At 43.0% G+C, this 27,985-nt stretch overlaps 3 protein-coding genes across 10 annotated transcripts in view; 1 reads left to right on the forward strand and 2 right to left on the reverse strand.

Annotated features, from left to right (window-relative positions):
* TUBGCP6 (tubulin gamma complex component 6) overlaps nucleotides 1–223 on the reverse strand; it is a 43,721-nt gene extending 43,498 nt beyond the window's left edge. The window contains exon 1 of one of the 4 annotated variants that reach the window (XR_012801644.1): nucleotides 1–223. The gene's annotated coding sequence lies outside the window, so the exon portion shown is untranslated. The other 3 variants (XM_075599847.1, XM_075599850.1, XM_075599848.1) reach the window with 3 other exon arrangements.
* Nucleotides 71–25,988, forward strand: LOC142495013 (uncharacterized). Of its 3 annotated transcripts, XR_012801645.1 has the most exons (4): nucleotides 71–450; nucleotides 12,453–13,005; nucleotides 25,784–25,843; nucleotides 25,931–25,988. XR_012801645.1 is itself a non-coding variant. In XM_075599857.1 (3 exons), the coding sequence occupies exon 3, from the start codon at nucleotides 13,881–13,883 to the stop codon at nucleotides 14,532–14,534; it is 654 nt and encodes a 217-aa protein (XP_075455972.1). In that variant the 5' UTR covers nucleotides 71–450; nucleotides 12,453–13,005; nucleotides 13,406–13,880; the 3' UTR covers nucleotides 14,535–15,961. The 3 variants fall into 3 exon arrangements, 1 of the variants encoding a protein (XP_075455972.1); XR_012801646.1 differs by lacking the exon at nucleotides 12,453–13,005; XM_075599857.1 differs by lacking the exons at nucleotides 25,784–25,843; nucleotides 25,931–25,988 and adding an exon at nucleotides 13,406–15,961.
* Nucleotides 25,169–27,985, reverse strand: part of HDAC10 (histone deacetylase 10) — a 44,459-nt gene continuing 41,642 nt past the window's right edge. For 2 of the 3 annotated variants that reach the window (XM_075599853.1, XM_075599854.1), the window contains one exon: nucleotides 25,171–25,987. In XM_075599853.1, coding sequence (XP_075455968.1) covers nucleotides 25,980–25,987 — 8 coding nt within the window. In that variant the 3' untranslated portion in view covers nucleotides 25,171–25,979. Of the gene's footprint in view, nucleotides 25,988–27,985 lie in introns of all 3 variants that reach the window. The other variant, XM_075599852.1, reaches the window with a different exon arrangement.

The raw sequence follows: 27,985 nt of genomic DNA on the forward strand, positions 1-27,985 counted from the left end.
CGTGCTCTATGCGTCTATGTGCCCCGTGCAGATGAAAGCTCTTGTTTCTCCCTCCCTCCCGGCTCCTCGCGCCGCTGTCCGTTACATTCTACCTGTCGCACCCATTCCCGTGTTGAGTGAGTGTGACAGCCCAGCCTTCCTTACTCCTCCACATCCGGGCGCCGCCACTGGTTGTCTTGGAACCTAGCGTTGGCGCTTCTAGCCCTCAGCCAGTAGGTTGGATGACACCAGTGACGTCAATCGCGCGACCGCGTCTACGGGAGGTGTGTTGTTGGAACGCATATGCGTTCCATTCAATGGCCAGAAACCGTTGTGACCTTCTCTTGGTTTTGCCAGAAGATGCCGAGCTGGGACCTTCTTCATCCGCATAGTCGAGAAGTATTTCAGTTCTCATATCTGTGCATTTACTTGTGATCATTGTACATATGTTGTACATACTCTTTTGTGATGGTCAGTGTTTTTTTTTTGTTTTTTTTAAATCTAAGTATATTTGTTCACCTTTTCTGTCATACTTTGTACGTGAGATGTGATATTATATGTATATTTTATATTTCTTATGGATATATTTTTTAAATCTTTTAATCTGTACAAATATTTTTTTCTTCTGATTTATGTCTCTGTGACAGTCTTTGCTCACTTGTTCTCTGAGGGCTGGGAACCTGTTTACTCTTTTTTTCTATTATACTAGATCAGTGGTTTTCAACCTTTTTTGGTTAAGCAACGCCATCATTATATTGTGAAATTCTGCGGAACCCCAACCCTCGCTAATAGCGCGTCTGCATTAGATGCATTGTAAGGAACCCTAACCCTCTCTAACAGCGCGTCTGAGATCAGATGCATTGTAAGGTACCTTAACCCTCTCTAATAGCATTTACACTGGACACAATGCCCACATTTAAAATGAACCTGATGATGTTTTTAGCCAAGTATACTTTCTAACCACCTTCTTACTATGTGTTAACAGGTTACCAAAACTTGTGCCCTGTTTATAAATAATCCCTGATGAAGTGACCAGATGTGTCATTGACTTTTACAGACTGAATTTTTGTATATGTGATATATATATACATATAAGATTTACGTTAGATTTTGATAAGTCGGATCTATTCCTTGATGTAGAATACTTCTATTTATCATATATATATATATATATATATATATATATATATATATATATATATATATATATATATTTATATATATATATATATATATATAAAACACAAAAATAAAAAAAGGGTTTGTTGAAAGCACACGAAAAATATGTGAAAGTACAAAATAGATTTTATTAGCAATACAAAACACAAAAATAATATTAAAATATACCTAAACACATACTAAATGAACACTGCTGAACCAAAGAATACACAATAAAAATGTAGGGACCCAAAATATGTAACATGCAAAATACATGGGTATGATAATGCAAATCTAGGGGAAAGTAATTTCCCCTGGAAAAGCAATTTGGATCGGCCGATCAGCAACACATGATAGTGATTTGGATCAGAACAATCGTCTGCAGAGTATCTGTCCCCGTCCTGATTAGTTTCCTACGTAGGTAATGCGTGCACTGAGAAAAAATCACGCTGACACACGTTCAGTATGATAATGTCTGACTTTATTCCTACAGAGCCTGCGTTCATATACAGGGGCTGTATGGGAGGGGGTTTGTATGCAAAAGAGCTGTCTCAGTGGTTCTTTGTTAGGTCTCAGTCCTTGTATGGTCTTGTTGTTATGATTTATGGTCTTGTTATTGTAGGTTTTCTTGGACACATCAGCATTTGAGGGGAATTCCTCGGTGCCATCTTCCTTACTTGAAGGGAGGGGTAACTGCGGTAGCCATTTTGAGTAAGGAATCATAGCAAAGTATTACAGATGAAGAAATAGGCATTTTATCCAATCCATCACAGTCCCCCCTTGAAATGTCTATTTCTGAGTCTGTCCCTAGATGTATACTAACTCATCTGTCCAGATGTGCCTGGGAACTCTTTTGTGCTGTACGTTAGACGAGTCATGGTTTGTCCATGACCCCCCTTGCCACAGACTTTGCACATAAGGAAGTCAGATGCTGTCCCTATGGATTTATACTATTGTACTTAACTGGGAGGGACTGTAACGGAGTAAATGGACCATCTTCCGAGAGTGGAGTATTATTATCTGACTGCAGAAAAAAGGTAGGAGTGCTATTGTCAACAGCTTTGGTCATGAACTTTTTAAAACATGGGAGAACACAGCAGACAATAATCACAAACAAAACAAAAATAATAACTATTGCGATGCCTATTTGGGCAAGAATCTTTTGCTATCCCGTCTTTCCTTGCTAGACCATTTTGTGGTCGGTATCCCCAATCTGTTCCTATGTTCCATCCTACTTCTCCCCAGTAATCACATTCCTTTCCCCAGTAGGAATCCGTTACGCATATATAAGTAGACCTGAAACCGGAATTGCTGTATAGAACACATTGCCAATGTGTTGAGGGGCAGCGGACTATATTACAATAATCAAAGGAGAAGGTAGCTACATGAGTATTGGATGAATTATACCAAAACGTGACTACCCCTTCATGTTGGGTGATAGCAATCTCTTGTGCCCCCCTAGACCCAACAAGCAAAGGATATATAGCATCATTTTCCTTCTGAGGTGTCCTCGTTGGAAGCTGGAACCTTCTTGCAATGAGAGGCGTGTATCCAGGTGTTCTTGCCAGCTAGTTTGACTGATGTCGCTGTGGTCAACAGAACTTGGAAAGGACCATCATATCTGGGCTCTAGGGAATGTTTCCTTACAAATTTCTTCACAAGCACCCAGTCTCCGGGCACGAGTTTATGAGTCCCGGTATCTAGATCTGGATCTGGAATAGAAGAAAACACTCGACCATGCATATTGGTTAGTTCTTGCGCTAGGGCAGTTACATATTTGGTCAAAACATCAGACTGCATCTGTAACTGCTGTGGGTAGTAACAACCAAGTTTGGGGGCAGTACCAAACAGTATCTCAAATGGGGATAGAGCATATTCCCCTCATGGGGTGTATCGAATACTGAACAAAACAATGGGTAGACTATCTGGCCAGGGCATATTTGTTTCCTGGGCCATTTTCAACATTCTAGTTTTCAGTGTGCCATTCATTCTTCTACCTTTCCGCTACTCTGGGGATGGTATGGGGTGTGGAAAGCAAGGGTGGTCCCTAGCGCGGACCAAATTTCTTTAGCTAACGTAGCAGTGAAAGCGGGGCCTTGCAAGATATTTCTGCGGTGGTTTTTTCACACATCCTGGGTTACACTTTGCACAAATTGTACATAATTTGCAGAAATTACTAGTCATTGGGGTAATTCCAGGTGCCACATAGTATTTGTCGATCAGTGCATTCATAAGAGTCTTCGAGAGATGTGCTGCTCCATGTGCCCATTGTACCACAGCAGGATACAGTGCACGTGGCAGACAAAGTTTCTTTTTGTACTCATAAATTCCTTCTTGGGGCGATGCACCTCTTTTCTTCCAGCTTTCCTTTTCTTCCTTTGTTGCAGATTCTTGCAACTTCTTCAGATATTCTCGATTTACTGGGAGGTTCTGCATTAACGGAACCATCCTTGTCGTGTCCACTCGATCTTCCACTTCTCGTATCCCGCTGGCAGCTTGTTTTGCCGCAGCATCCGCCAGATGGTTTCCTCTGGCTTCTTCTGTGTTCAGTTTCCCATAGGCTTTACCTTCAGGATGGCCACATGGATTGGAAGGAGTGGGGCGTCCATCAGAGCTTGTATGGCTGAGCTGTGTTTCACTGATGTTCCTGCTGCTGTCAGAAATCCCCTGGTTTGCCAAATGACGCCAAAATCATGTGCTACACCAAAGGCATATCTAGATTCAGTGTAGATATTCGCCGTTTGTCCTTCTGCCAGTTTACACGCTGCAGTGAGGGCTTGTAGTTCAGCCTCTTGTGCAGATGCTGTTGACGGTAGTGTGCTTGCCAGTAGGACCACAGTGTCTGTGGTGACAGCATAACCCGTATAGTAGGTGCCTTGTTGATCAGCATATCGAGAACCATCCACAAACAGGATTAGATCTGGGTTCTGTATCGGCTTTTCACTCACCGTGGGCAGATGAGCTGTTTCTAGCTTCATGAGTTCGAAGCAATTATGGGGTAGGTCGACTCCAGCTGTGCTTTGTTCTTGTTCGTGTCCCTGCACATCTCCCCCCTCGGGAAGTGGAAGAAGAGTGGAGGGGTTAAGCACTTGGCACCAGAGAAGGGTGACATTGTCTGGAATGAGAAGCAAGCATTGCAACCTGAGGTGTCTGATTGAGAATAGCAGCAATGTCATGTGGTGCCAGAAGAATGAGGTCATGCCCTAGAACAATGTCTGAAGTTTTATCCAGCAGTGCTTGAGCAGCAAAGACAGCACGAAGACAGGACGGTCCACCACGAGCCACAGCATCGAGGCGGCTGGAGTAATAACCAATAGGTCGACATCGGCCCGCGTGTGGCTGTGTTAACACTCCAGTTGCATGTCCATTTCGTTCTGATACGAAAAGCTTAAAGGGTAAATCATAGTCTGGGAGGCCCAAGGCAGGGGCAGAGGATATTACCTGTTTGAGAACAGTGAAATTCTTGGAAGCCTCTGGGGTCATCTGGAAAAGATTTGTTGTTAAAACATCGTACAATGGTTGCATCTTTTACTGCTTGAGGATCTTGAACCATTCTATACTTATCAGGTTCACCCTTCGCGGTGCGTTTCTTCACAGGGAAAAGAGGGGTATTGCAGTTTACGGGGAAGCGGGGCCCCTTATTTGAGCTGTACAACAATGGGTGGTACCCTTAGGTGCCCGTTATCCTCAGGGCCGGTGGATCATAATTTGGACGGGATCCTATCCATGAAAGCGGGCGGTATACTGGCAGCTGAGGGTTTGTCCGCGAATGCCAAAAGTATTTGGAAGGGAACAAAGGGCAGAGACATCTGACTCCCAGAGCAGGGAGGTTACATCAATGGTGCCGTCCTCGGAGAATATTATGGAGGCCTGTAACCTGGATAAAACATCAGCGCCAAACAGATTAAGCGGGCAAGTAGAGGAAACTACAAATCGTGCAAATAGTTCAGGGTAGGGACCTATCTGTAGGGGTCGTGTTAATGGGCTAGAGCGCGGTGTGCCATATACCCCCACACATAAAACATCAATATCAGACAAATAGGAAGGGTCAGGTATGTCTGCAGCTCTAATTACACTCCTGGCTGCACCTGTGTCTACCAGGAAGGGGGTGAGGTGACATAAATTATTGGGGCGCCTTCTACCTGCTTGGGCATCTGCCCACATAACCTTGGGCAGCGGTCGGGTACTGGGGGGTGTCTGGGGTTAGTATTCCAGGTCATGTTTGCCTCCTATGCAACGGCCTGTGACTCACTATCTGAGTCAAAACTATAGGGCGCACTGTAGTGGACACTGCTGCTGGGTGTGTGTGCTATTGTTGTGTCAGGGTAGACTTGAATCCCTAACGCTGGGGCAGTGATTGTTTGGGGTGAAAGGGCTGGCATTAGGGGCACAGTCGGGGTGTAATAGGAACCATCCGCCTGCATCACAGGATATAGTTGTGCTACATAAACAGTCAAAATTGGTTTGTCATTCGTGGGCGGGGTAGTGGGTTGTATAGGTGGGGGTGCTGCTGGAGCTGGGAGCGAAGGTAACAAAGGAGTGAGCATAGATAAATCAGTCACACCACAATTAAAACAATCTTCCCTCCCTTTTCTATCTCCTGCTCGGTCCATTTTTCTCTGGACAGCCTTGGTAACATTAAACCAGGCTTCTGCTATCTTCAGCAGGTTGTTATCATTCAAAATTCCTCTCTTTTCTTTCAATATCTTTCGCCACACTTCTGGTTGTAACCTGCCTTCTGCTTCAGTAATACTACATACTTTAAACAGCTTATTTGCTTTCTTTTTTTACTTTATTATATTAACTTCTGTCCTGGCAATGATAAAATAAATGCAGCGGGACCCTTCTGTCCCTCAACAGAATTATTTTGACTCATACTAACGTAAGGTATGTTTCCCTGTGGGATTCAAAAAACACACAAGACTGCGCTCCCTGAACTTCTCCCTCCCACAGAAAAAGACCCCTCTTTCTAGTTGCCATTAGAACAGAAGGAAAAATAATATTTTCTGGTTTTAAAAGACCCATTCGTGTGGCCAGAACGAACAAATCTTTCAAAAAATAAATGTTACCAGGGCTGTCCCATTCTTTTCCGTTCTGTTCTCTCAATCGGCCACTAGGTGGCAGGCTAAGACTCCTTTCCCTGTCTTACTTGCCTGTGCTCAAATGTTAAAACTGCACCTTTTTTTTTTTTTTTTTCTCTCTATACTGCAATTACTAGCAAAAATGCCCTGCTTTTTTTTTTTTTTTTCCTCTTCTTTCCCTTGACTTATAACACTTTATTTCCCTTCCAAATAATATACACAGTATCTAATTGTATCCCAATTCCTGCATATAAACCTTTCATAAAAATAACCCTCAATACTTACTTTCACAACACAATCATATGCCTTGATTATCTATCAGCAAATTCACTTGCCTTTTCTTTCCTATTCACTTTCTTTTTCCTACTGCAAAGCGTACCTTAACGCGGAAAAAACAGGAGTTCGGGCAGTTTAACGTCTAGGGGTTATCGCCCAAGCACCTATGGGCTATCTCTTCTACTCTCAACAATCCCCACCCATCCTCATGAATTCTCAACACTAATACACAAACACATTTTGGACATAACATACAACTTGATTACAAGAGAGAGAAAGGTCTTTCAGGGATCAAATCGGCAGGATTCCGCGCAGTTACCAACCGTAACGCGCTAAACACTCCTTCCCTCGCAACGCGCCAAACCGCACAGTCACTACCGGGATTCCCGTGTTTCCTCTCTGAACCGACTTTCCCTTACTCCCCCTTTTCCCCTCCTTCCACCAAGTTTACAACGTACAATGACACGACCTCTAGTCAGCCGACAAAAATCCCACTCCGGGCTTCCACTTGCGGCACTGACTAACACATATAACATGTAAACATATACCGGGTGACAGATAGTCTAGGTAACAGGTTTGAGTTTAAAACGGGCTCTGGGCAAGATATCTACCTGTCTTTAGGTGACCTTCGGAGAGCCGTATGAGACACAGAAATAGACCAACAGCGGAGACAGTGCGTATCGGTAGATAATAAATGTTATCTTACCGTACTCCAGAGGTGATCAGTCTCCTGCCGCGTCCGCATTTGGTCCACCTCGGTCCCTCTGCGCACGGCTGTCCGTTGGTTCAAAACCCAGAGCCCCACGTTGGGCGCCAACTGATTTGGATCAGAACAATCGTCTGCAGAGTATCTGTCCCCGTCCTGATTAGTTTCCTACGTAGGTAATGCGTGCACTGAGAAAAAATCACGCTGACACACGTTCAGTATGATAATGTCTGACTTTATTCCTACAGAGCCTGCGTTCATATACAGGGGCTGTATGGGAGGGGGTTTGTATGCAAAAGAGCTGTCTCAGTGGTTCTTTGTTAGGTCTCAGTCCTTGTATGGTCTTGTTGTTATGATTTATGGTCTTGTTATTGTAGGTTTTCTTGGACACATCAGCATTTGAGGGGAATTCCTCGGTGCCATCTTCCTTACTTGAAGGGAGGGGTAACTGCGGTAGCCATTTTGAGTAAGGAATCATAGCAAAGTATTACAGATGAAGAAATAGGCATTTTATCCAATCCATCACAATAGTACAAATGACTGAAAAAAACAATATCTACACAAACCCAAGTAAACACAGAAAAAAGAGCAACACTGAAAATATAATGAATGAATACCCTAGATGCGGTGTAGCCAGAAGGTGGTGGCTAAACCCTGGCAGTTATAATAAAGAGCCAGAGAAAGACACAAAATATATGTCTAAAATATGCAGAGGTGGGGTCCCCTCAAAGTCTGAAATGTAAACAATGAGTCAGCAGACAAAACAAGGGAGAAAAAAACATGAGAAAATGACTCCCTAATGCCAAAGCTAGGTGTTGCTGATATAAACTATGGCAGACAAAAATGATAGTGTCCAAAAGGCTACCGTGGAGCAAGGAAATGTCCAGATACTTGCTATGACGCTGCACAAGACATCCAGAGGAGAAGGGGAGTCCAAGACAGAGGTAAGTAAGAGGCAATGAAAGCCCCCGGCATCCCGCTCACTGTTAGCATCAGGCAGCGATCATACAGCAGTCACAGAACCGGACAAAAACAGCTTCAGCAGTAAAGCTCCAAACAAGGAGATGGTCAGCACGGTGCAGCGGTGGGACACAGGAAAGTGAGTGGTATAGATATTCCGACGGCCGTTTCGCCGTAAAGCTTCTTCCGGGAGCCGTCGGAGTAAACAGTTTCAGCTGTTTTGGAAGATCATGTATTGCTGCCATCCAATCACGTAACGGGCAGCCTCAGATGAAAGCTGAGAGGATTCCCCACATCTAAGTCACATAATCACGTTATTGTGTAATCCGGGGAATCACTTGACATAGTTGTCCGCTCATACTTTTCATTTCCAAGAGCAGTAAGCTCCGTTCTCCAAAGAAGAATACTGAACTGCTGATGCGTGAATCCCCCATCAGCTACTACGAGTTGAGTGGCACAGACAAGACTGTGACCCCTCATAACCGACATCCAGACTGAATGAAGTTGTCCATGAAAGACACAAAATAAACAAACACAAAAAGTTAAAACACCATAATATACAGCAAATGCAAAAAAGATGTACTTTGTGGTAATAAAGCCATATAAGACATTAGCCAGAGGTATAATTACCAGATTATACTGGCCAAAAAAACAATAGAACGGTTTATAAGAACATTGCATAACCCACATAATCATTTAGGCCTGCTGGCATCATGAACCCCAGCTGCACGAACTACATCTGCATTCCTTCTGCAGGAGGGCGCGTTCTAAGTTGGCACCCTGGAAGCCCAAAGACACCTTATCAAAGGCAAATGCAGATAGAACCGTGCAGTCGGCTCCGTGATGATGCAAAAAGTGCCTAGCCAAACTCGTAATTTTTTGGAACAAATCCAGGTCACGCTGGGCATTTTTAATGTTTCTGCAGTGCTCCAGGATCCTAAAACGAACTTCCCTTGTGGTCATCCCTATGTAGATCAATTTACACTGACAACTCAAATAATAAATAACTTTTTTTGATTTTTAGTTACCAGAACTATTACAAAAGGATGTCGTCTGAACCATATGAGCACATGCAGAACAAAAAAAAAAACCTTCTTGCTGAATGATGATAAAAATGTGGGGTTAGTGTGTGCCACATAATGACTCTGGACAAGTTTATCTCTCAACTTTGGAGACCTTCTGCTAGTTAGACTTGCCTTCTCGCCCAGTGCTAATTTTGGATCTGGGTCAGTCATTAAAATGCCCCAGTGTTTCTGAAGGATATGGCTTAAACAGGGCCACTGGTAATTAAAAGTCCCAATGAACCTGATTTGTTTGATCTTTCAATCGAGGCTTATCCTTAGGTCTGAGTAAAGCCTCTCAATTTGATAGAAGGCTACGTTTATACCCTCTGTCCACTGCTGACCGGCTGTACCCCCTTTGATGGAATCTGTCCCGCATCTCTGATGCTCAACCATTAAAAGTCTCCAATGTGGATCAATTACGCTTGAGTCTGATGAACACACTTCTGGGTATGTCTCGAATTTGGTGGGCCGGGTGTAAACTGGTAGCATGAAGGATAGAATTGGTGCAGGTGTCCTTGCGAAAAATATCCGTCAGAACCCTTCCAGTGTGGTCAATAATGATCTTATGGACCATTAAGTACAAAGACTCACCACTACATTTGAATGTGAGTCGGATGTTCATGTCATTGTGGTTGAGTACATCGACAAAGCTTCCAAACCCTGTGGCAGTGCCCCGCCACAGTATGAGAATGTCGTTGATGTAACACAACCACAACAAAACATGATGTGTGTATAAGATTCTCCTCTGAAAAGACCACTTCCCCCTCCCACCACCCCATGAAAAGGTTGGCATAGGAGGGTGCACAGGTGGTCCCCATTGCAGTTCCTCTGTTATAATAAAAACTTATTTTTAAAAACAAAATAATTGTGTAAGTATGAATGACAAAAGTTCTAACAACAAATTGATGAATTCGGGAGTGAGATTTTGCATAGTGAGAAAGAATTTAGTGGCTCTTAGGCCATCATGATGATGGATACTAGTGTATAAGGATTCCACGTCACAAGTGGCAATGATGGTATTACTATCCACTGTGACATGATCGCGCCTACACAGCACGTCCATCAAATCACGAACATAGGATGGCAAGGTCTCAACTGCAGGACGAAGAATAAGTTCAAGGAATCTACAGATGGGTTCAGAGAGCCCCCCTATGACAGACACAATAGGTCTACCTGGAGGATGGGAGAGGTTCTTATGTACTTTTGGTAAAAGGTAAAATGTTGGAATAACTGGCCACCTTATAATAAGAAAAAAAGGGGGATGGGGGAGCACCGGTAGAAGGCTGGTAAAACCTACATGGTCGTATAATGTTATATGACAATATGAAGGGTTTTCCTGACAATATGAATGGTTTTGTGTGTGTAAAATAATTGTTAACACTCACACGGCCTTGTGCGAATGCTGTCGCATCAAGGTATCTTTAAGACTCCCTTTTCTTTCTTCTTCCTTCTTTCGTCTCCTTTCTGTCTTCTGGATTTTTCCTCGCCACCCTGCGTCTGTATCTTTCTTCTCCTACTTCTTTGATGTTTATCTCGCCCTCGGAATAAATATATACACAAAAATGTGTGAGCGAACTGTGATTTTATCAGGGAAGGTATCTGGATATATGTTAAGAATATATATAAAACACTCACACGGGCGTGTGTGCGTGCGCTCTAAGGGATGGTCACTTGGTCTTTCAGTGGCAATCCCACTTCTTAAAGTAAAGTATAAGCTCTAAAAACAGAAGGTCAAAAGCCACACTTTAGTTAAAAAGGCATAAACAAAATAAAATGTAACTACTCACACGGCCAAGTGTGAGTGCACACTTGGATATGGTATCTTTGGGTTCTCCTTCTGAGGTCCCAACTGGAGAGGGTCCACTGGTGCTGAACGTGGGTCCTCACCCCCCCCCCCCCCAATGGGTCAAAAAGTTCTGAGCCCGAGAAGTTCAAGGCCAAGGTCTTTATTAATAAAATGGACAATAAAACAGCAAAACACAGCTAACTCAGCTCGTGAGTTACTCTGTGGAAAGTTAAAAAGCCAGTCTTTGGGGAATCGAGCAGGGCTTGTGGTACTGCAGCTGAACTGCCTCCGCGTCCGGATGTAGCGCTGCACGTCCACGTGTCCCGCTCCCGACGGTGGCTTGAAAGGATCAAAAATACTGGGGGATTTTGAGCTACGCGTTTCGTCCAATGGGCTTCCTCAGGCTCCGTAGTTAGAATGGTCTGGGCTCGCTGCTCTTGCTTTATATAGTGCGGCCGGCCATTCTACTACACCCCCTAATTGCTTTTATCTTAGGTTTTAAAATCGGTATCAGCTGTTCTGCACTAATCATGTGTACAGTGTAACAGTGTTCCGTTCTGCTTCCCTATGCATATACTCTACGTAAATTGAGGACCGTGACTTTGTATAGGTTGAGGGTATTTTTTTTTTTTTTTTTTGCACCTTATAATGGTCTTCTTACATTTTGAACATAACAATTCTGAATAATGTCAGTAATTGACAGTTTCAATTTAACACTGAACATTGGAGACTTAAACATGTACTTGGATTCAGGGAGTGCCCCCTCCATCTCTCTGACCACTAAATTAAAAACAACTCTTAGACTATATTAAAATTATTAAAATTATTAAGTGTGAACACTAATCAAATACATTCTATACACACAATTTATAAAACATTGAATTTTTAAAAACATTTTTAACTATCTAAATCTAGGATTTATTCAATCATATATAGCAATTTTATACATGTGGTGTTTAAAAATACATTTGTACTTTCTCATAAAAGATGCCAGTCTTAGGTGTAAATTGAGCGTAAATTATTACTATGAAAATGTACTCATTTCCTTAAAGATGCTGTGTGGGATGAAGCAGATCTAAAAAGAAAAACATGCAATCAGTCCCATGTGTGGTATATAGCTTCCAATATCTCAAAGACCTCCTAGTGTCTGGTCTAGGGGGATAAAGAAAAGAAAAAACGGAAAGGGAAATGGGGGGGCGGCAGGCTGAGTGTGGGATGGAGCGGGGAGGTCTAAGCAATTATGGATGAAAGATGTGGATGTTTTAAGGCGTTGCTTGAACATATTGGATACTCAGTAAAACGCCCCCAAGTCTATGTCTATATTTAGACCCTTGGGGGCTAAGGTCTGTAATCTGTAGATCCAAAAGGTTTCACGTTGTCCTAGTGTAGTAAGTTGATCTCCACCCCTCCAATGCGCCTCTACCTTCTCTATTCCCTTATAGGTGAGACCCTCTGGGTTCCCTCCGTGGGACACACTGAAGTGTCTGGAGACACTATGGACCCACGTTCAGCACCAGTGGACCCTCTCCAGTTGGGACCTCAGAAGGAGAACCCAAAGATACCATATCCAAGTGTGCACTCACACTTGGCCGTGTGAGTAGTTACATTTTATTTTGTTTATGCCTTTTTAACTAAAGTGTGGCTTTTGACCTTCTGTTTTTAGAGCTTATACTTTACTTTAAGAAGTGGGATTGCCCCTGAAAGACCAAGTGACCATCCCTTAGAGCGCACGCACACACGCCCGTGTGAGTGTTTTATATATATTCTTAACATATATCCAGATACCTTCCCTGATAAAATCACAGTTCGCTCACACATTTTTGTGTATATATTTATTCCGAGGGCGAGATAAACATCAAAGAAGTAGGAGAAGAAAGATACAGACGCAGGGTGGCGAGGAAAAATCCAGAAGACAGAAAGGAGACGAAAGAAGGAAGAAGAAAGAAAAGGGAGTCTTAAAGATACCTTGATGCGACAGCATTCGCACAAGGCCGTGTGAGTGTTAACAATTATTTTACACACACAAAACCATTCATATTGTCAGGAAAACCCTTCATATTGTCATATAACATTATACGACCATTTAGGTTTTACCAGCCTTCTACCGGTGCTCCCCCATCCCCCTTTTTTTCTTGTCTCATTTGTTGAAGGATCCTGGGTAGATCCTTTATTGGGGTCTTTAGAGTCACAGGCGGAAAAGAAGCAGAGGGACACCTTGCCCACCACCAAGGTTGCTATTCCCCCCTTTACTATACACACCATCCCCCTAGGTAGCGCCCGGGTTTTTTGTTCTCCATACACCTTATAATAAGCCCAGCACAATTATGTTCAGTAATATCTTGAGAACATGTAGTTTGAAGAATGTGTTCTAGCTCTGTTTTGAATCTCCCTATAGGGTCAGAATTAAGCTCCAGATTGCAGGTCGTATCTTTGAGCTGTTTTAGTACTTCCCTTTCGTACATGGTCTTCGGCCAGATAACCACATTGCCTCCTTTGTTGCCCGGCTTGTTCTCCACCGTTGACATCTTGCGGAGATCAGAGACGGCCGTCCATTCGGATCTCGAAAGATTCCTCGGGCCAGCAAATTGGGGCAATCGCTGTATCTCGTTCGCAACAATAGTAGAGAAGACCTCCACCTGTGAGCAAGATTGTAAAGGTGGGCAGAATACAGATTTAGGTCTAATAAGAGATAAAGTTTGCGCTTGGTTGCTGGAAGCTCCTTCTTGTTCATTAAGAAGCGCGATCATGGGCCTAGTGTGTGACCTCACAGCGCATGCATGTCTGCTGTAGAGCTCCGGGCATGCTGCTGCTTGCGTATTATTACAGCCTCCGATCGGCACCTTGCAACGCGGCCGCAATAGAGGCAGAGGATGGCGAAATCATCCGGCATGTATCTCCGGAAGGATAAGAAGGCGAGTGCTCCGGATTTGTCCCGCTTTGGGCATAAACAGCCCACGACCCCAGCGGAGAAGAAACAAGATGGCGGTGTGGAGGGCGGACAGGAGCGCACATCACTGAGCCCTGGGAAGGAGCAGGGTGAAGAAACCAGAGATTCCATCATCACAAGGCAAGATTTAAAGGCGATGCTCCAGGAGATGCAGTCTATGTTCCAGTCTGCTTTGGACAAAGCAGTGCTGGAATTTAAATGTGAAATATCTGCCCTGTCTAAAAGAACAATGGACCTGGAGGGTAAAATGGATGCTTCCCTGCAAAATCAAGTGAATACAGACAACGAAGTCCTGAGGCTTAACGAGGAGGTAAGAGCTATGAAAGACAGTCTGGATGATCTTGAAAATAGGGAGCGAAGACAAAATCTGCGAATCCACCACATCTCTGAGTCAGTGACTGCGGAGGCACTGCAGTCTTATCTTAAAAGGCTGTTTGTCTCAATTGACCCCCAATTAGAAGACAGCGAACTGTTAATTGACAGAGCTCACCGAGCGCTGGGTCTGAGATTTGACTACTCTAAAAGAAGCAGGGATGTGGTGCTGCCGCTTCATCAATACATGACGAAAGACAGATAATAAAGGGTAGCAGAAACAGGGGTTCAATTGACTTCGAAAACTCCCCCATCCAGATTTTCCAGGACTTGTCAAGGATGACCATAGACAGGCGAAGAGGATTACGACCGGTAACAGTGATTTTACAAGAAAAGGGAATTCGCTATCGCTGGGCTTTTCCGTTTCGCCTTATTGTTAACCAGGGAGGACAGCAGGTCTCGCTTCGCTATCTGGAGGAGTCTTCTGCTTTTCTTTCGGCGCTGGGTCTGGAGCCCAAGAGCAGACCAGATCAACAAGGCCAATCCCAGAATAATAGCTCGGATGAAAGGAGGTCGGCCGAGGGAATGAGTGCCTGAGGAGCAAACAATTAAGACCTGGATGTCCCATGGTTGTCTTTTCTCTGCTGGTCACTAGACCCTGAAAGGGTGTATCTGAGCCTGCGATGGGTTATTCGGCCGATGAGTCTACAACACAGGATTCCCTAAGAAGCCCAAGATGGAGCTGTTTTGTCCCTCTCTGTCTCCCTTCTCTTGATTTATATGTCTGGTAATCGAAAAATGTTGCCCACTGTCTGGGCAATAAGACCGTCTCTGCGGAGAAGAGTGGACCCCTCCGAGTGTAGAAGCGTGTAACAGGGACTTACCCCTGTTAAGAAACGTGCCTCTAATCCAGCAGTGTGCTGGTTAATTGCACACCTGCAATCCACCAACCCCACCTACCTAATCAGAACTCTGTCAGAAAAAGCCTGTTCTGAGACACAGGAAGAGGATTCCTGAGTCTCACAATTGGGGGCTGAACCAAGGAAGGACAGACAGATTTTTCCTTAGCCACACTGGACTGACCAGTGGAAAAGATGTCTTGAGCTGCAGAAGAACTGGACTGTATGCTGATAGCAAGACAAGGGGAACAGAACTCTATACCTGCACAGACATTGCCTTAGCACACAAAGGTGCCAACCAAGGAGAGCGAAGAGGCAACCCCTACAGCTACAAGAAACATATAAGACTTTCTTATGGGACTGTTATATATCTGTATATATGTTTATATATTTGGGGCTGGTAAATAGCTTAGCTAACCACCCATTTAGAGAGGGCTGAACAACATGTGTAGATATTCTCCAAAGTGGAGTAGGTTTTTTGTTTGGCTTATTTTCACATGTTTGCTGTGTTAAAGGGAGAGGCGCAATAAAGCCTAATTTTAATTTCACTTTAAACGGTCTCCGTTGCGTACCTCTGAACATTTCTCTTACAAAGAGACTAAGGCTTTGGTCTCGCTGCGTCCGGCGGCGCGCGCGCTACTCACCATCTGATGGTATCCTCCCGAGCAGGTCCCAGTCCTTCCTCCCTGCACGGCTCACTACACACTGTGATGCGTCAGCCGCCAGGGGATGCAAGAGAATTGTAATCCCAAGCGGCGACACGTCACGTGGTGTGGCTGTGAGCCAATGAGGAGGGGAGGCTTCGGGGAGCAGGGAGGAGGGGGGGGGGAAAGCAGCTGCAGCACCAAGGGAGCCCCCCTGCTCCCTCCCACAGACTCTGTCCTCATACTCTGTCTGCAGTGTCAGCAGATGCACGGGGGGAGGCGGGGGAGGGAACCCCTGGCACAGACAGTGTGATGGCCCCGCCCCCCGACGTCATTGCCGCGCCCACCCGACCCGTTTTGGCCACGCCCTCCAGCTCCCGCTCCCTACAGACCGCAGATAGCAGTCAAGTGCCTCTCCACGTGCTGCCTGTCTGCAGTGCGGGCGCGTGGTCTGAGGCAGCGAGGCCTTAGCCTTAGATCTGTTTGGAGCAGTGGAAAGAACTTTTCGTGAGCCCGGAAAAATAATCAATGATTGTTGTTCTAAGTAAGGTAAAACAAAGGTGCAGTGAGGAGATTGAGTCTTTAGTAGTGGCGTAATGTGGGGGTGAGTAAGGAGTCCAACATGCCTGACATTAGGGCGACCCCAGTAGGGCCATATGCCCCCCAGGCAATCCATGTAGGAACTGGCCGCAAAATTGGGATGAGTGGCTGGTTACACTCATCTTATTTTCCAAGTTAAGTTTAGTTTTTTTTGTTCTCCAAGTTCCTGATTTGGGGAAATCCCCCCCCCCCCTTGTTTTTTTACCCTGTACCCCCTTCTGTTTTCTACAACCATCAAGATTTTTGGAGAATAACTTTCACAATACAGTACCGCAATACTGGAAATGACTTGTCACATGCCATTGAAGGTAGTATCTATGAAAAAACACAAGGCACACAAGCGTACCGCGGATTAGCATAAAACTTATATTTAAACATTTTTAATTCATTATTATTATTTTTATTGTGTGGTGTTTAGCACTGTGCTAATTATTATTATCATTACTTTTGTCTTGTGTGGTCAGTGTGACCAATTAATAATGATTAAATATAAGTTTTATGCTAATCCGCGGTGCGCTTGTGTGCCTTGTATTTTTTCGGTTGTGGGGAGGGCTCTTTCGGGGGCTCTCCTTATTAGGAGCAGTTGAGAAGTGGCTCCTGGCACTGATAGCTGCAAGCGGATAACAGATTTTTTAGAGAACAGCACAAGCACAGAAACCTCATCTCTTACCTTGTATCTATGAATGTTAAGGGCCTGAACAGTAATAGTAAACGTAGATTGGCCCTAAAAGAATTTAGGAGTCTGAAAGCAGATATTGTTTTTCTACAAGAGACACACATTGACACTAAGGATCCCCCAAACACTTTTAGCGGGGTGTACCCTATAGCACTCTATTCGTCTGTTACATGCAAAAGAAGAGGGGTAGCGATTTTGATAAAGCATGGTATCCTGTTGCAGATATTGGAGATTAAGGCTGAGTCCATAGAAGGACAGTCCGCGCTGAGCCGTGCGGCGGACGCTCCGAGATGAGCCCCGTCATCCTCAATGAGGATGTCTTGAGAGGGGGCTCCCGCGAGCGCCCGCAGGCGTGCTGAGGCGCAGGGATTTTCAGCCGACAGCAGAACCTGTTTCTGAGCGCGCTGTCGGCTGAAAACCTCCAATTAGAGCGTAGCAGCGTCAACGTGTCGGCGCCGTGACGTTGGCGCTTCGCGGGCTATTGGCCCAGTGACGTAAGTGCCCCGCGTCCCCCCTCCTCCCGATCGTGCATGCTGGCTCGTCTGCTAGTTCATGCAATCGCTCCTGATTGCGCAGACGAGCGTCAGCACGGAGGAGCGCGGCTCCCCCCTAAGAGAGACTAAGAAGGGAGGTCTCATGTGGTTCACGGTCTACTTTCAGGCCTACATATCACTCTAGCGAATCTATACGCACCTAATGGAGGATAAATTGATTTTTTTAAGGAAACATTGGAGTCTCTCTGAGACATTCGAGAACAACCAAAAATTTTAGGAGGAGATTTTAATACGGTTCTTGATATGGATAAATCCACTCATCCAGGTGTGATGGTGATGGGGTACCCAGGCCATAAATAAAGGTATTATGCCCGGGTGAGTGCCCCTGAGCTATAATTGGGAATTGTGAGTGTCGCTCTTCAACCCAATTGTGGTATATAACTGCTTGTATAATAAAGATGTATGTGGTTTTACTGTTCCAGGAGTGCCAACCAGCGGGATGGGCCAGGCGTGAGCATCAGGGATGATTTTATGGGAAAATGTTGTCAGGGTGTGTTTGGGTAGAAGGGGGCCCATGTTGCGAGTTACCCGAAACATGCAATCAGGAATCCCCCCAGATTCCTGAGGACATGAGAAACACAGACCACCGGATAAAATCCCCCCTAGAACGCAGTTTGCAGCTCACCGCCAAATCCCCCTTCTTCAGCACAAACCAGAATAGTACGACTGGGCAGGGAACTGGGTTACATTCCAGGTCCTGGGATATGCCCGAATCCCAGGACCCAGTGAGGGGTTCTGTAACTCTCTCACTAGGGATAAGGTGGAGAGAGTTGTAGGGGTTACATTTTAAGTTAAAGCGTAAAGTGTCAGCTCTGCAGCCAACTGCTGGCTGCAGTCCTGTGAAGGTGTATAAACGGTCTATATGCGCCCTTCTAGGAATAAGAGAGCCATATCACTGTATTATGGGTTAATGAATACCCACAACCTACATGGGACACAAGGGGTTAATGAATACCCACAACCTACACGGGGCATAAGGGGTTAATGTATATCCCCACACTCTACACAAAGTCCCTAGGATAAAGAGATCCGGCCCAGGTACCCTGAATCCAGTATAGGGGTTCAGGGGGAAACCATATCATGTGTTAACTGTATGAATTATGGTAACCATGTTTTCTGAATAAGGGGGAAAAGAGAATGGGTTTTAACCATCCCCCAAGATTTATATGTTTGAAGTAAGGTCAGAGGAAGTCATTGAGCATGGCTAAGCACCCCATTTGCATAGGAAGCAGAGGGAACTGCTCCGCCTCTCAGCTTCAAAGAGTCAGTTCAAAAGCAAGGAAGTAGAGGTGTTGAACCTTTTGTTGGCACGCAGGGGTGAAGGAGACTGAGCGGCACCCGGTGAGAGAGCAGGATGCCATATGCTAAGTGATAAGTGAGGGAAGATGGGAGGTGGTTATGCATGCTCAGTGGCTATACTGAAGCCCTCCGCCAGGTTTTGTAGACCCTGGCAAAACCTTGCCATAGGTTGGATGTTTAGTTCCACGCAGTGATTCGCTGCAGACTGAAAAGATAGGACATGTGAAAGTTTTAAAAGTTTGTGCAGCCAGTGAGGAGTTAGTTTCATCATATAACAGATTCAGTTCCATCTTGTAAGAAGTTCCATCTGATTCATCTAAGCTACAGCGGGGGGGTACAGAGACTATGTAATCACAGCTAAAGATTTGTATCCAGCTTCCAGTATTTGTAAGGACTAAAGATTTGCTAACTAATCCTGCATTGGGGGAACGAAAATATTACCTTCGGCGGAGTAAGAGTGGTTGCAGGCAGCGCCACTAGCCAAGGACTGTTACACGGCTCTTTTTGCGCATCACCCCGTGTTTGGGAATTGATGCCTAGAGACTTGATTTCTGTGAATTTCATTCCGTGGATATTTTATTTCGTTTTGCCCATCCCAGTAAGTGTTTATTTGTGATAATTTAGTAATTCAAGCTGTGTGTGTTCTTTATGTGAATAAATACAATGTATTTTATTTCATGCTTTATTCAATCAAAGGATACAGATGGTAAAGTGTTAATAAGCTTGGTCTACCGTGACACCAGGGCAGTATCACTCTTCAATAACATAGTGTATCAAAGAAATTTAGATTTTTAGTCAAAAGGTTCGGTCTTATCGAGGCCTGGTGCCACTCGCAAAAAGGTCAGAGAGATTATTCTTTCTACTCTATCCCACACGGCTCCCACTCTAGAATTGATAATATAATTGTAACCCCAAATATTTTGGAAGTGCTGGTTCACTCGGATATAGGCTCTATTAAGTGGTCGGATCACGCCCCTGTGGCGATTTTGTTTGACCCACCCATTTGCCTAGATTCAATCATTTCACTGGAGAATGAATGACTTGTTACTAAATTATCCGGAAATTACCGCACAAATTGGAGATATCACTCAAAAACTATTTTTTTAAAGATTAATAATGGCTCAGTAGAATTGGCAGCAATATTATGGGAGGCGCATGAGGGTACAATTAGAGGACAGCTTCTCAATTGCATCTTATAGAAAGAGAATAAAAATGGAAAAACAAAAATATTTAATGGAAAAAATTGTAATGTTGGAAGGTTCACATAAAAAAAACCCGTCGAGGAAAATGCATAAAATACTGAGCCAGGCAAGGAAGGAGCTTAAGAGATTCCCTTGTCTCCCTTCTTACCCTTTCCTCTCCCCCCTCTCTCTTCTTCTATTCTTTTTCACCCCTTACAAGTAATAAAGCACTTAAACACTTTGAAGGTAGCTGACTCCCGATTGGAGGCCCAGAAGTATTTAAATGTTCTAAAGTTAAGATGGAGTTTATGTTGGCTTTAATGAAATATCTTAGGACCTTATGTCCAGAATATATATTCAAATATCAAAAAAGATAGTGCTATTGTTCGGATGAAATCTATGTACATTGTTCTTCCTGTTTCAAAGTCTTGATGTGATCCCACAAAAACAATAAAAACGTTTGAAACAGAAAAAAAAAAAGATTGCAATTGGAAGATGTAGAGAGGGCTCTTAAATGGACCAAGCAGACATACTATGATAAGGGAGATAAGGCAGACCGTTTATTGGCAAATAAACTCAGAGGGATTGAGGGCGAGGGATTCGGTCCCCACTATTAGGATACAAGGAGGAGGAATCACATACAATCCCGCAAAGATTGCAGAAGAATTTGCTAAATTTTATGCGGATCTCTATGATCTAGATAATTCCACCCCGAATGCAAAAATCCCATGCTCGGTACAAATCGAGAACTATTTGAGAGACTGGAATCTCCCAAAATTGACAGAGGAGGATCATAACATTTTAAATGCAAAAATGTCTCAGGTCGAGCTTGGGAGGGCGGTTAGTTCTTTTTAAGCCCTCAAAGGCACCTGCCCCGGACGTTTTTTCAAATTTGTATTATAAGAATGTTATAGGAATTCTAGGGCCTTGTCTGCTGGATTTATTTAATGATTTCCTCAACGGAAAACAAATCCCCCCGCAGATGACAAAGGCCAATATAGTGATGATCCCTAAAGAGGGAAAGGATCCTTTATGTTGTGGCAGCTACAGGCCAATCTCAAAATTCATAGTAAAACTTTGGAAAACAGGTTTAATCCGATTTTTCCTAGATTAATTACATTACGATCAGGTGGGATTTGTGAGTGAATGCCAGGCATCGGATAATACAAGGAAAATGATTAATATAATTGACCAGATACACAAGTCTAAACTGAAAGCGGTGTTGCTGAGCCTGGATGCGGAGAAGGCGATCGGCAAGATAAGGTGGGACTTCCTGGATAAAACGCTAGAGGTATTTGGATTTTCCGGGGTCTTTTTACAGGGAGTACGGGCCATCTATCTGTCGCCGACAGCCACTTTGAAGATTCCAGGGGGGAGATGAATCTGAGGACAATAAGGAATGGTATGAGACAGGAGTGCCCCCCCTCTCCTCTTCTTTTTGCCTTTACAATTGAGCCTCTCGTGGCTACTATAACAGCCTCCCCAAATATACAAGGGATCAAAATAAAAGATGACCACTATAAAATGTCACTATTCACAGATGATATTATGTTAACAATAGCTAATTCATTTACATCCCTCCTGAATTTACAATCTTCTCTTCAGAGATTTGGTGATCTGTCTGAGTATAAAGTTAATTAGGAAAGGGGTCATACCAGCTCAACCTAAGTGAGTATAAAGTTAATATGGAAAAGTCGGAAGTTTTAAATTTGACTCTAACCGAAACGGCATTTTGATTACGAATGGAAAAAGTCCCACCTGAAATATCTGGGGTTATATCTTACTAGGGATTATAATTTATTATATAAATATAATTATCCTGATCTTTTTTTCTAAGATAAAATAAGATCTGCAAGCTTGGAATTCTCACTGTATTTCCTCGTTGGGGCGTATTACTGCGGTAAAGATGAATATTCTTCCTAGACTTTTGTATTATTTTCAGACATTACCAATATCTATCCCATATATAACTATAAAAGATATTCAAAATCGAATTATGCAATTTTTTGGAAGCATAAACAGAGAATAGCAAGATCAATTATGTTTGCTGCTAAAGAAGGAGGTGGGCTGGCAGTCCCAGATATTTTAAAATATTATATAGCTTCTCATATGAAACAAATGATGTACTGGCATTCACCGAGAGGGGTATATGCCTGGGTGATTTTAGAAAGCTCGCTCTAACACCTGATTGCGCTCCCCTCTTCGTTATGGTCGGGATCTGGAAAGGGAATTGGGAGACAATTGGAGGTTGGGTTTACTTTGAAACTTGGCAAATGGCCCCCAAAAAAAATATAGGGTTATGTCGACCCCACCTAGGCTCACTCCCGTTTTTTTTAAAAATGTATGTGTCTCTCCAAACTGCAGGAGCGACGACGCACTACATCGCCGCCAGTACTATGCTACCTTCAATAAGGAAGCATAGAAGAGTCCCGAGCGTAGACGCCCCCACCATGAGCTCGGTCTAAGTGCACTAGGTGCCAAATTGTCCTTTAGGTTCCTAGCCTTTGTACATCACACCCAGAAGTGACACGAGGGCTGTGTAGCAGCCGGGAGCAAGCTCTGCATCCGACCCTGGGTGGTGTCCGTGCTTATTTTGCATCTCTGCTTGTGCGTACTACTTTTTAACTTTTCATTATATAAAACAATTCTGCACTATTTTTTTAAATTTGTTTTATGTTTGGGAATCGCCTCCCATTCTGGATGTCTGTTGAGGGTGCCAAGATTCATCTATGTGTTGCATTTTAATGTCTTTATTTATATAGCGCCAAACGTGTACTCAGCGCTTCATAAAGAATACAGTACGGCGAATTATAATAATACAATAAGCACAGCAAAATCAGACAATAGGGGAAATCCCTGCCCGAAGATCTTACAATCTAAGTGGTATGTTGGGAGACTTACAGAGACAGCAGGTGAGGGAATAAGTGCTGTAGATGGCAGTGCTTGGCCACAATAGGTGGTAGGAGTGACTGTGGGACTCTAGCTATGAGTGCAGGCTATTAGGATGCTTGATTTGTGGGGCGAGTTTTAAGGTTAGTCAGTATTAAATCAGAAGGTTAACACCATTTACAGGGGAAGAGATGGTATGGAGGCGTGGGTGAGATCAGGAGTAGATAGAGGGTGTGAATAGAGGATTTGTGTGGGTGTTTTTTTATTGAGGGGTAAATAAGTTGTTGGGGGAGATGTGTATAAATAATGGTGCAGTGGGGAGTTGGGAAGCTGGCGAGAACAGCGACATTCACAAAGGAGTGGAAACGGTAAACAGAAAAAGCAATAGGGAGGGTATAGTGAGATGCAGGAGGAGAGCAAGTCTAGGTTCTGGAGGATAGGAAGAGTACAAATAATCACAGCATTTAGAAAGTTAAGCTATCACAGTTGCAAAGCTACTGTTGTGTAGACTCCAGATCTTCCTCTAATCTTCACCTCTAATTATAACTCCAAAATTAACTCTGCCAGACACTTTAAAATGTGACACAGATATACCATTAAAGTCTTATATAAAGCATTGATTTGGCCACACACGTGTACAATAAAGTCCTGGTGAAAAATAGACTGTAAATAAGCTTAGTACAGGCATACCCCGCATTAACGTACGCAATGGGACCGGAGCATGAATGTAAAGCGAAAATGTACTTAAAGTGAAGCACTACATTTTTTCCACTTATCGATGCATGTACTGTACTGCAATCGTTATATAAGTGCATAACTGATGTAAATAACGCATTTTTAACAGGCTCTATAGTCTCCCCGCTTGCGCACAGCTTCGGTACAGGTAGGGAGCCAGTATTGCTGTTCAGGACGTGATGACAGGCGCATGCGTGAGCTGCCGTTTGCCTATTGGGCGATATGTACTTACTCGCGAGTGTACTTAAAGTGAGTGTCCTTAAAGCGGGGTATGCCTGTATAGAAGCGTGTAATCGCTATACAACCAGTCTCTGTCGATCTTCACCCACACCTCGTGACGTCACCGCGCCGTGACGCACACACCCTGCTACAATTCTGTAGAGTTTAGATTGAGTTGTTATACTGTATGAACAGTGCACCATTGCTATGGGCATAATCCTCCGTCTGCCATTAAAAGAGGAAAAGATTAAAGTGCAGACCGTTATATTACTGATGCACTTGATTTGTACTTGGGATATAGGACAAACTACTATCAGGACTCCCTATTCCTGGTGTTATACCAAAAAAAAAACAACTTTATATACATATAGACTAAAACACATATCACCAATTAAAGGGTCTACCTATACCCTTATACGAGTCTCTATCTTGTGTCTGTCTCATAACCACCTCTGAGGATTTTAACATTCACCTGTATATATTAATTTACAGTGTTTGTTTATGTATATGTTAATAAAACTTTACTATTTTCCTTTTAGAGTATCTTTGGGTCACTACAGTGACTCCATAGTGAGTATGCTACTCAGAGATTTTTTAAGTCTCTGTCTCCTATAAACTTTATACTGAATGAGTGCAGTATACAGGAATCTTGTTGTGGCCCCTAGGGGACACATGTTGCCAATGTTTGATACTTCCCTATGCCCCTCAGTTAAACCCTTTCTCCATCCATATTCGGGTATTTGAGTTGAGCGGTGGAACACCTTGGTTATGTATATCACCGGGAATTAAACCAGGTTCCCCTGCTTCAAACTCAGTGTTGTTGTTTATAGAGTCAGTGCCTTGACTCAGTGAGCCACTCCTATTTGTACAAAGTGACTCAATATCAAACGCCACCAGATATTTAACAGCAGTTACATCAATACCTTCAAGCAATTGTAAAATGTGTGTTTTCTTGTAGTGTAAGCTGGCCATTCAGTGACTCAAGAAATTAAGAATTGGTCCAAATACTTTGAAATGGGTTCCAAACATGAGCCAATAGAAAAAAACAAATCTGGCGGCCCGGCGGTAGGAAACAAATCCTTTACTGTACTGTGAATTTTATAAAACACTGGAATAATAGGAAAATCAAATGACAGAAATGCTACTTTCTTTTTTTTTTTTTTTTTTTTTTATTACTTGAATTTTTATTGAGCATTTTTTCATACAAAATAAGAATTAACAAAACATATAACAGATAAAAAAAAAAGGGGGGGGTGGGAAGGTGGGGGAGGGGAAGCATTTGTAAAAATATAGCATTGTACACAACAATTTAGTTACCACATGTATCACTCTGTTCCGAACTACTTTCTTTTTTTAAAGCCATTTATTATTCATTGCATCCAACAGAAAGTTATTGATTTTAGATTGAATTCTCAGTAAGTTTGTTATAATTGTCATTGTTTAGTTTTCTATAGTCTATAACATGTATAAAATCAGACTTGAGAATACCAGTGGGCCCCTCCCTTCTCCGCTTTCTTAAGTTATGTTTTTATTAATACATTATTTCTTAATTGCCGACATTTCTTTAGATTCAAACTTCTTTCTCGCATATCCAATACTTGGATGTTTTTTGCCAAAGTATTTATCCACTTCTGCAAATAACAGTTTTTCAAACAATTGTACGGAGGGAATTTAAATGTTAGTTACAAATGAGGACTTCACTTCAATTGTATATTCTATATTATCCTGATGTATCATACTTTCACCCACACCAATAACTTTCACAGTTAACGAAATAAAAAAAATGCTAAATTCAATGCAATATTTTTTCCCCACCAGAAACCTCTGAGTTGCTGTATGAATTCCTTGGAAATCGGGACTTGAATCGGTGTCCGGATTGTAAGTTTGTCCTTATGTTCCAATGCTATTTAAACTGTACAGTAACAGCACAAAAAATGAGCAGTTTTGTCAAACTGAATTTCACAGGGTTTCCAGCGGTAGTGAGAAAAACGTCTTCCTTCAGAAATCCGGTCTTCTAAGCAGCTGGAAACAAAATAAGACAAGTTTAAGGAAAAAACCCACAATAAGCGTATTATGTAGAAACAAGCACAGACTGCTTCAAAACAACATTAACTCATTTAGAACACGAGTAACACTGCAATAATGTAATCTTTTTTTGTTGGCAAATATAAAGGAAGAATAAAAATGGAAGTGTTCAAAGTTCTAGTAGCTGTGATACCCATTAGTGGACCAACATTAGATACTTTTTAGAGGACCAACTTTAATGTAGTAATGACACAATATCAATACTGTTCTATCGGCACGTGAAAATTGTTTTAAACGTAACTTCTGACAGGGAAAATTTAAAAAATGAAAATTGTTTAAATAAAATAAAAACAGTTATTCTACGGTTTATTGCAGGTTTATTTCTTTTTTTTTTATGCCTCGTAGAGAACAAATATCTATTGCAATAAATGTTATTATGAAAGGTTTCTTTATCTAGTTATTGTGGGAAAATGCTCAATTAACCTCAGTAGTCATGAGACATGGCTACAAAATATAAAGTATAGAATCATAAAAGCAATTCACGTAAAAAAATACAAATGTATGGCGAGACATAAGCCCAGAAATACCCCCTCCTCTTGTATCTGCATTTCCCAATGCAATAGCTACAATGCACTAAACTGTAGCCATGTGCTGCATTTTCCACAACATAGCTGTGAGCAAGAGAATGCCAATTGGGATAGAAAATTAGGAGACTGAGGAAATGGAACTTGAGGTAGAAGATGGCGATACAATGGAGTAAGGAAGGGCAAGAGATTAGGTCCTTTCACAATTCTTTTATACTTTTCCCATATTTTCACGTTTAGTACTTGCAAAATAGAGACAGAGTCTGATCAGAGAGGATCAGGAAAAAGGTCCCCGAATATTGCACTCAACCTATTGATATATTAGCAAACCTAGTATTGGGATATCCTTTCTAATGTACTTGAGGTAATGATATCTCTAAGAAATGTATATACATCAAGGGTCCCTTATGTGATACACTATTCAACTACTGACAATTGCATAGCTACATCTCAGCCAAGTGATTTGACCACATTAACACAGGCACCCATTAGACCAGGGGGCGCAAACTTTTTTCCCTGCGCCCCCCTGTCGGCAGTCCCCTCACTCCCGCGCCCCCCTAACCCCCACTTACCTGCGCTCCGGCGTCATGACGGCACGTTGCCATAGCAACGTGACGTCACATGACCTCTCGGCGTCATTTTGACGCCGCGTTGCCATTGCGACGCAGGAAGGAAGCCGCCGGAGCCTAGGTAAGTAAAGGTTTACAGAGGCCCTGCAGCTCCCCCGGCACTTAATTTAAGTGCCTTCGGGAAGCTAGCAGGGCCTCTGTAAAGCCTGCGCCCCCCCGCTGGCAGTCTCGCGCCCCCCCTGGGGGTCGCGCCCCCCAGTTTTGCGCACCGCTGCATTAGACGACGATTATACTTTATGTGATACTTTATTTGTTCTGTTGCAACCTATATCGTTGCTAGTATATGGGTTACTTCAATTGAAATGAATTTGGAGCTGTGATAGCTTCAGGAATTACCACATTACTAAGGCTTCTGTGAAAGATAGACATTCACTTAGAAATGGAACTACCAAATAAACAGTTAAATTACTATTAAGTATGAGTATCCATATACTTCTCTAAAAGGTTACACAGCACCGGCTTTCTGAGATAGAGGTTAATAAAAAACACACTATTTACGTGGCATAGCAGTGTACTGTAGAAGCACTTACCAAAATACCCTCCTACTGTTTCTGTATGTTCCTCCTACATACCAATTAGATTGTATGATCCTCTGAGCAGGGACTCCTCTTCCTAAATGTTACGTTTGTCTGAAGCACTTATTCCCATGATCTATTATCTGTATTATATGATTTGTTATTTATATGATTACCACGTGTATTACTACTGTGAAGCGCTATGTACATCAATGGCACTATACAAATAGACATACAATACAATACTGTAGCTGCTGAACCCTCTTT

This window comes from Ascaphus truei, chromosome 5 (genome assembly GCF_040206685.1).
Source record: "Ascaphus truei isolate aAscTru1 chromosome 5, aAscTru1.hap1, whole genome shotgun sequence".
NCBI lineage: Eukaryota > Metazoa > Chordata > Amphibia > Anura > Ascaphidae > Ascaphus > Ascaphus truei.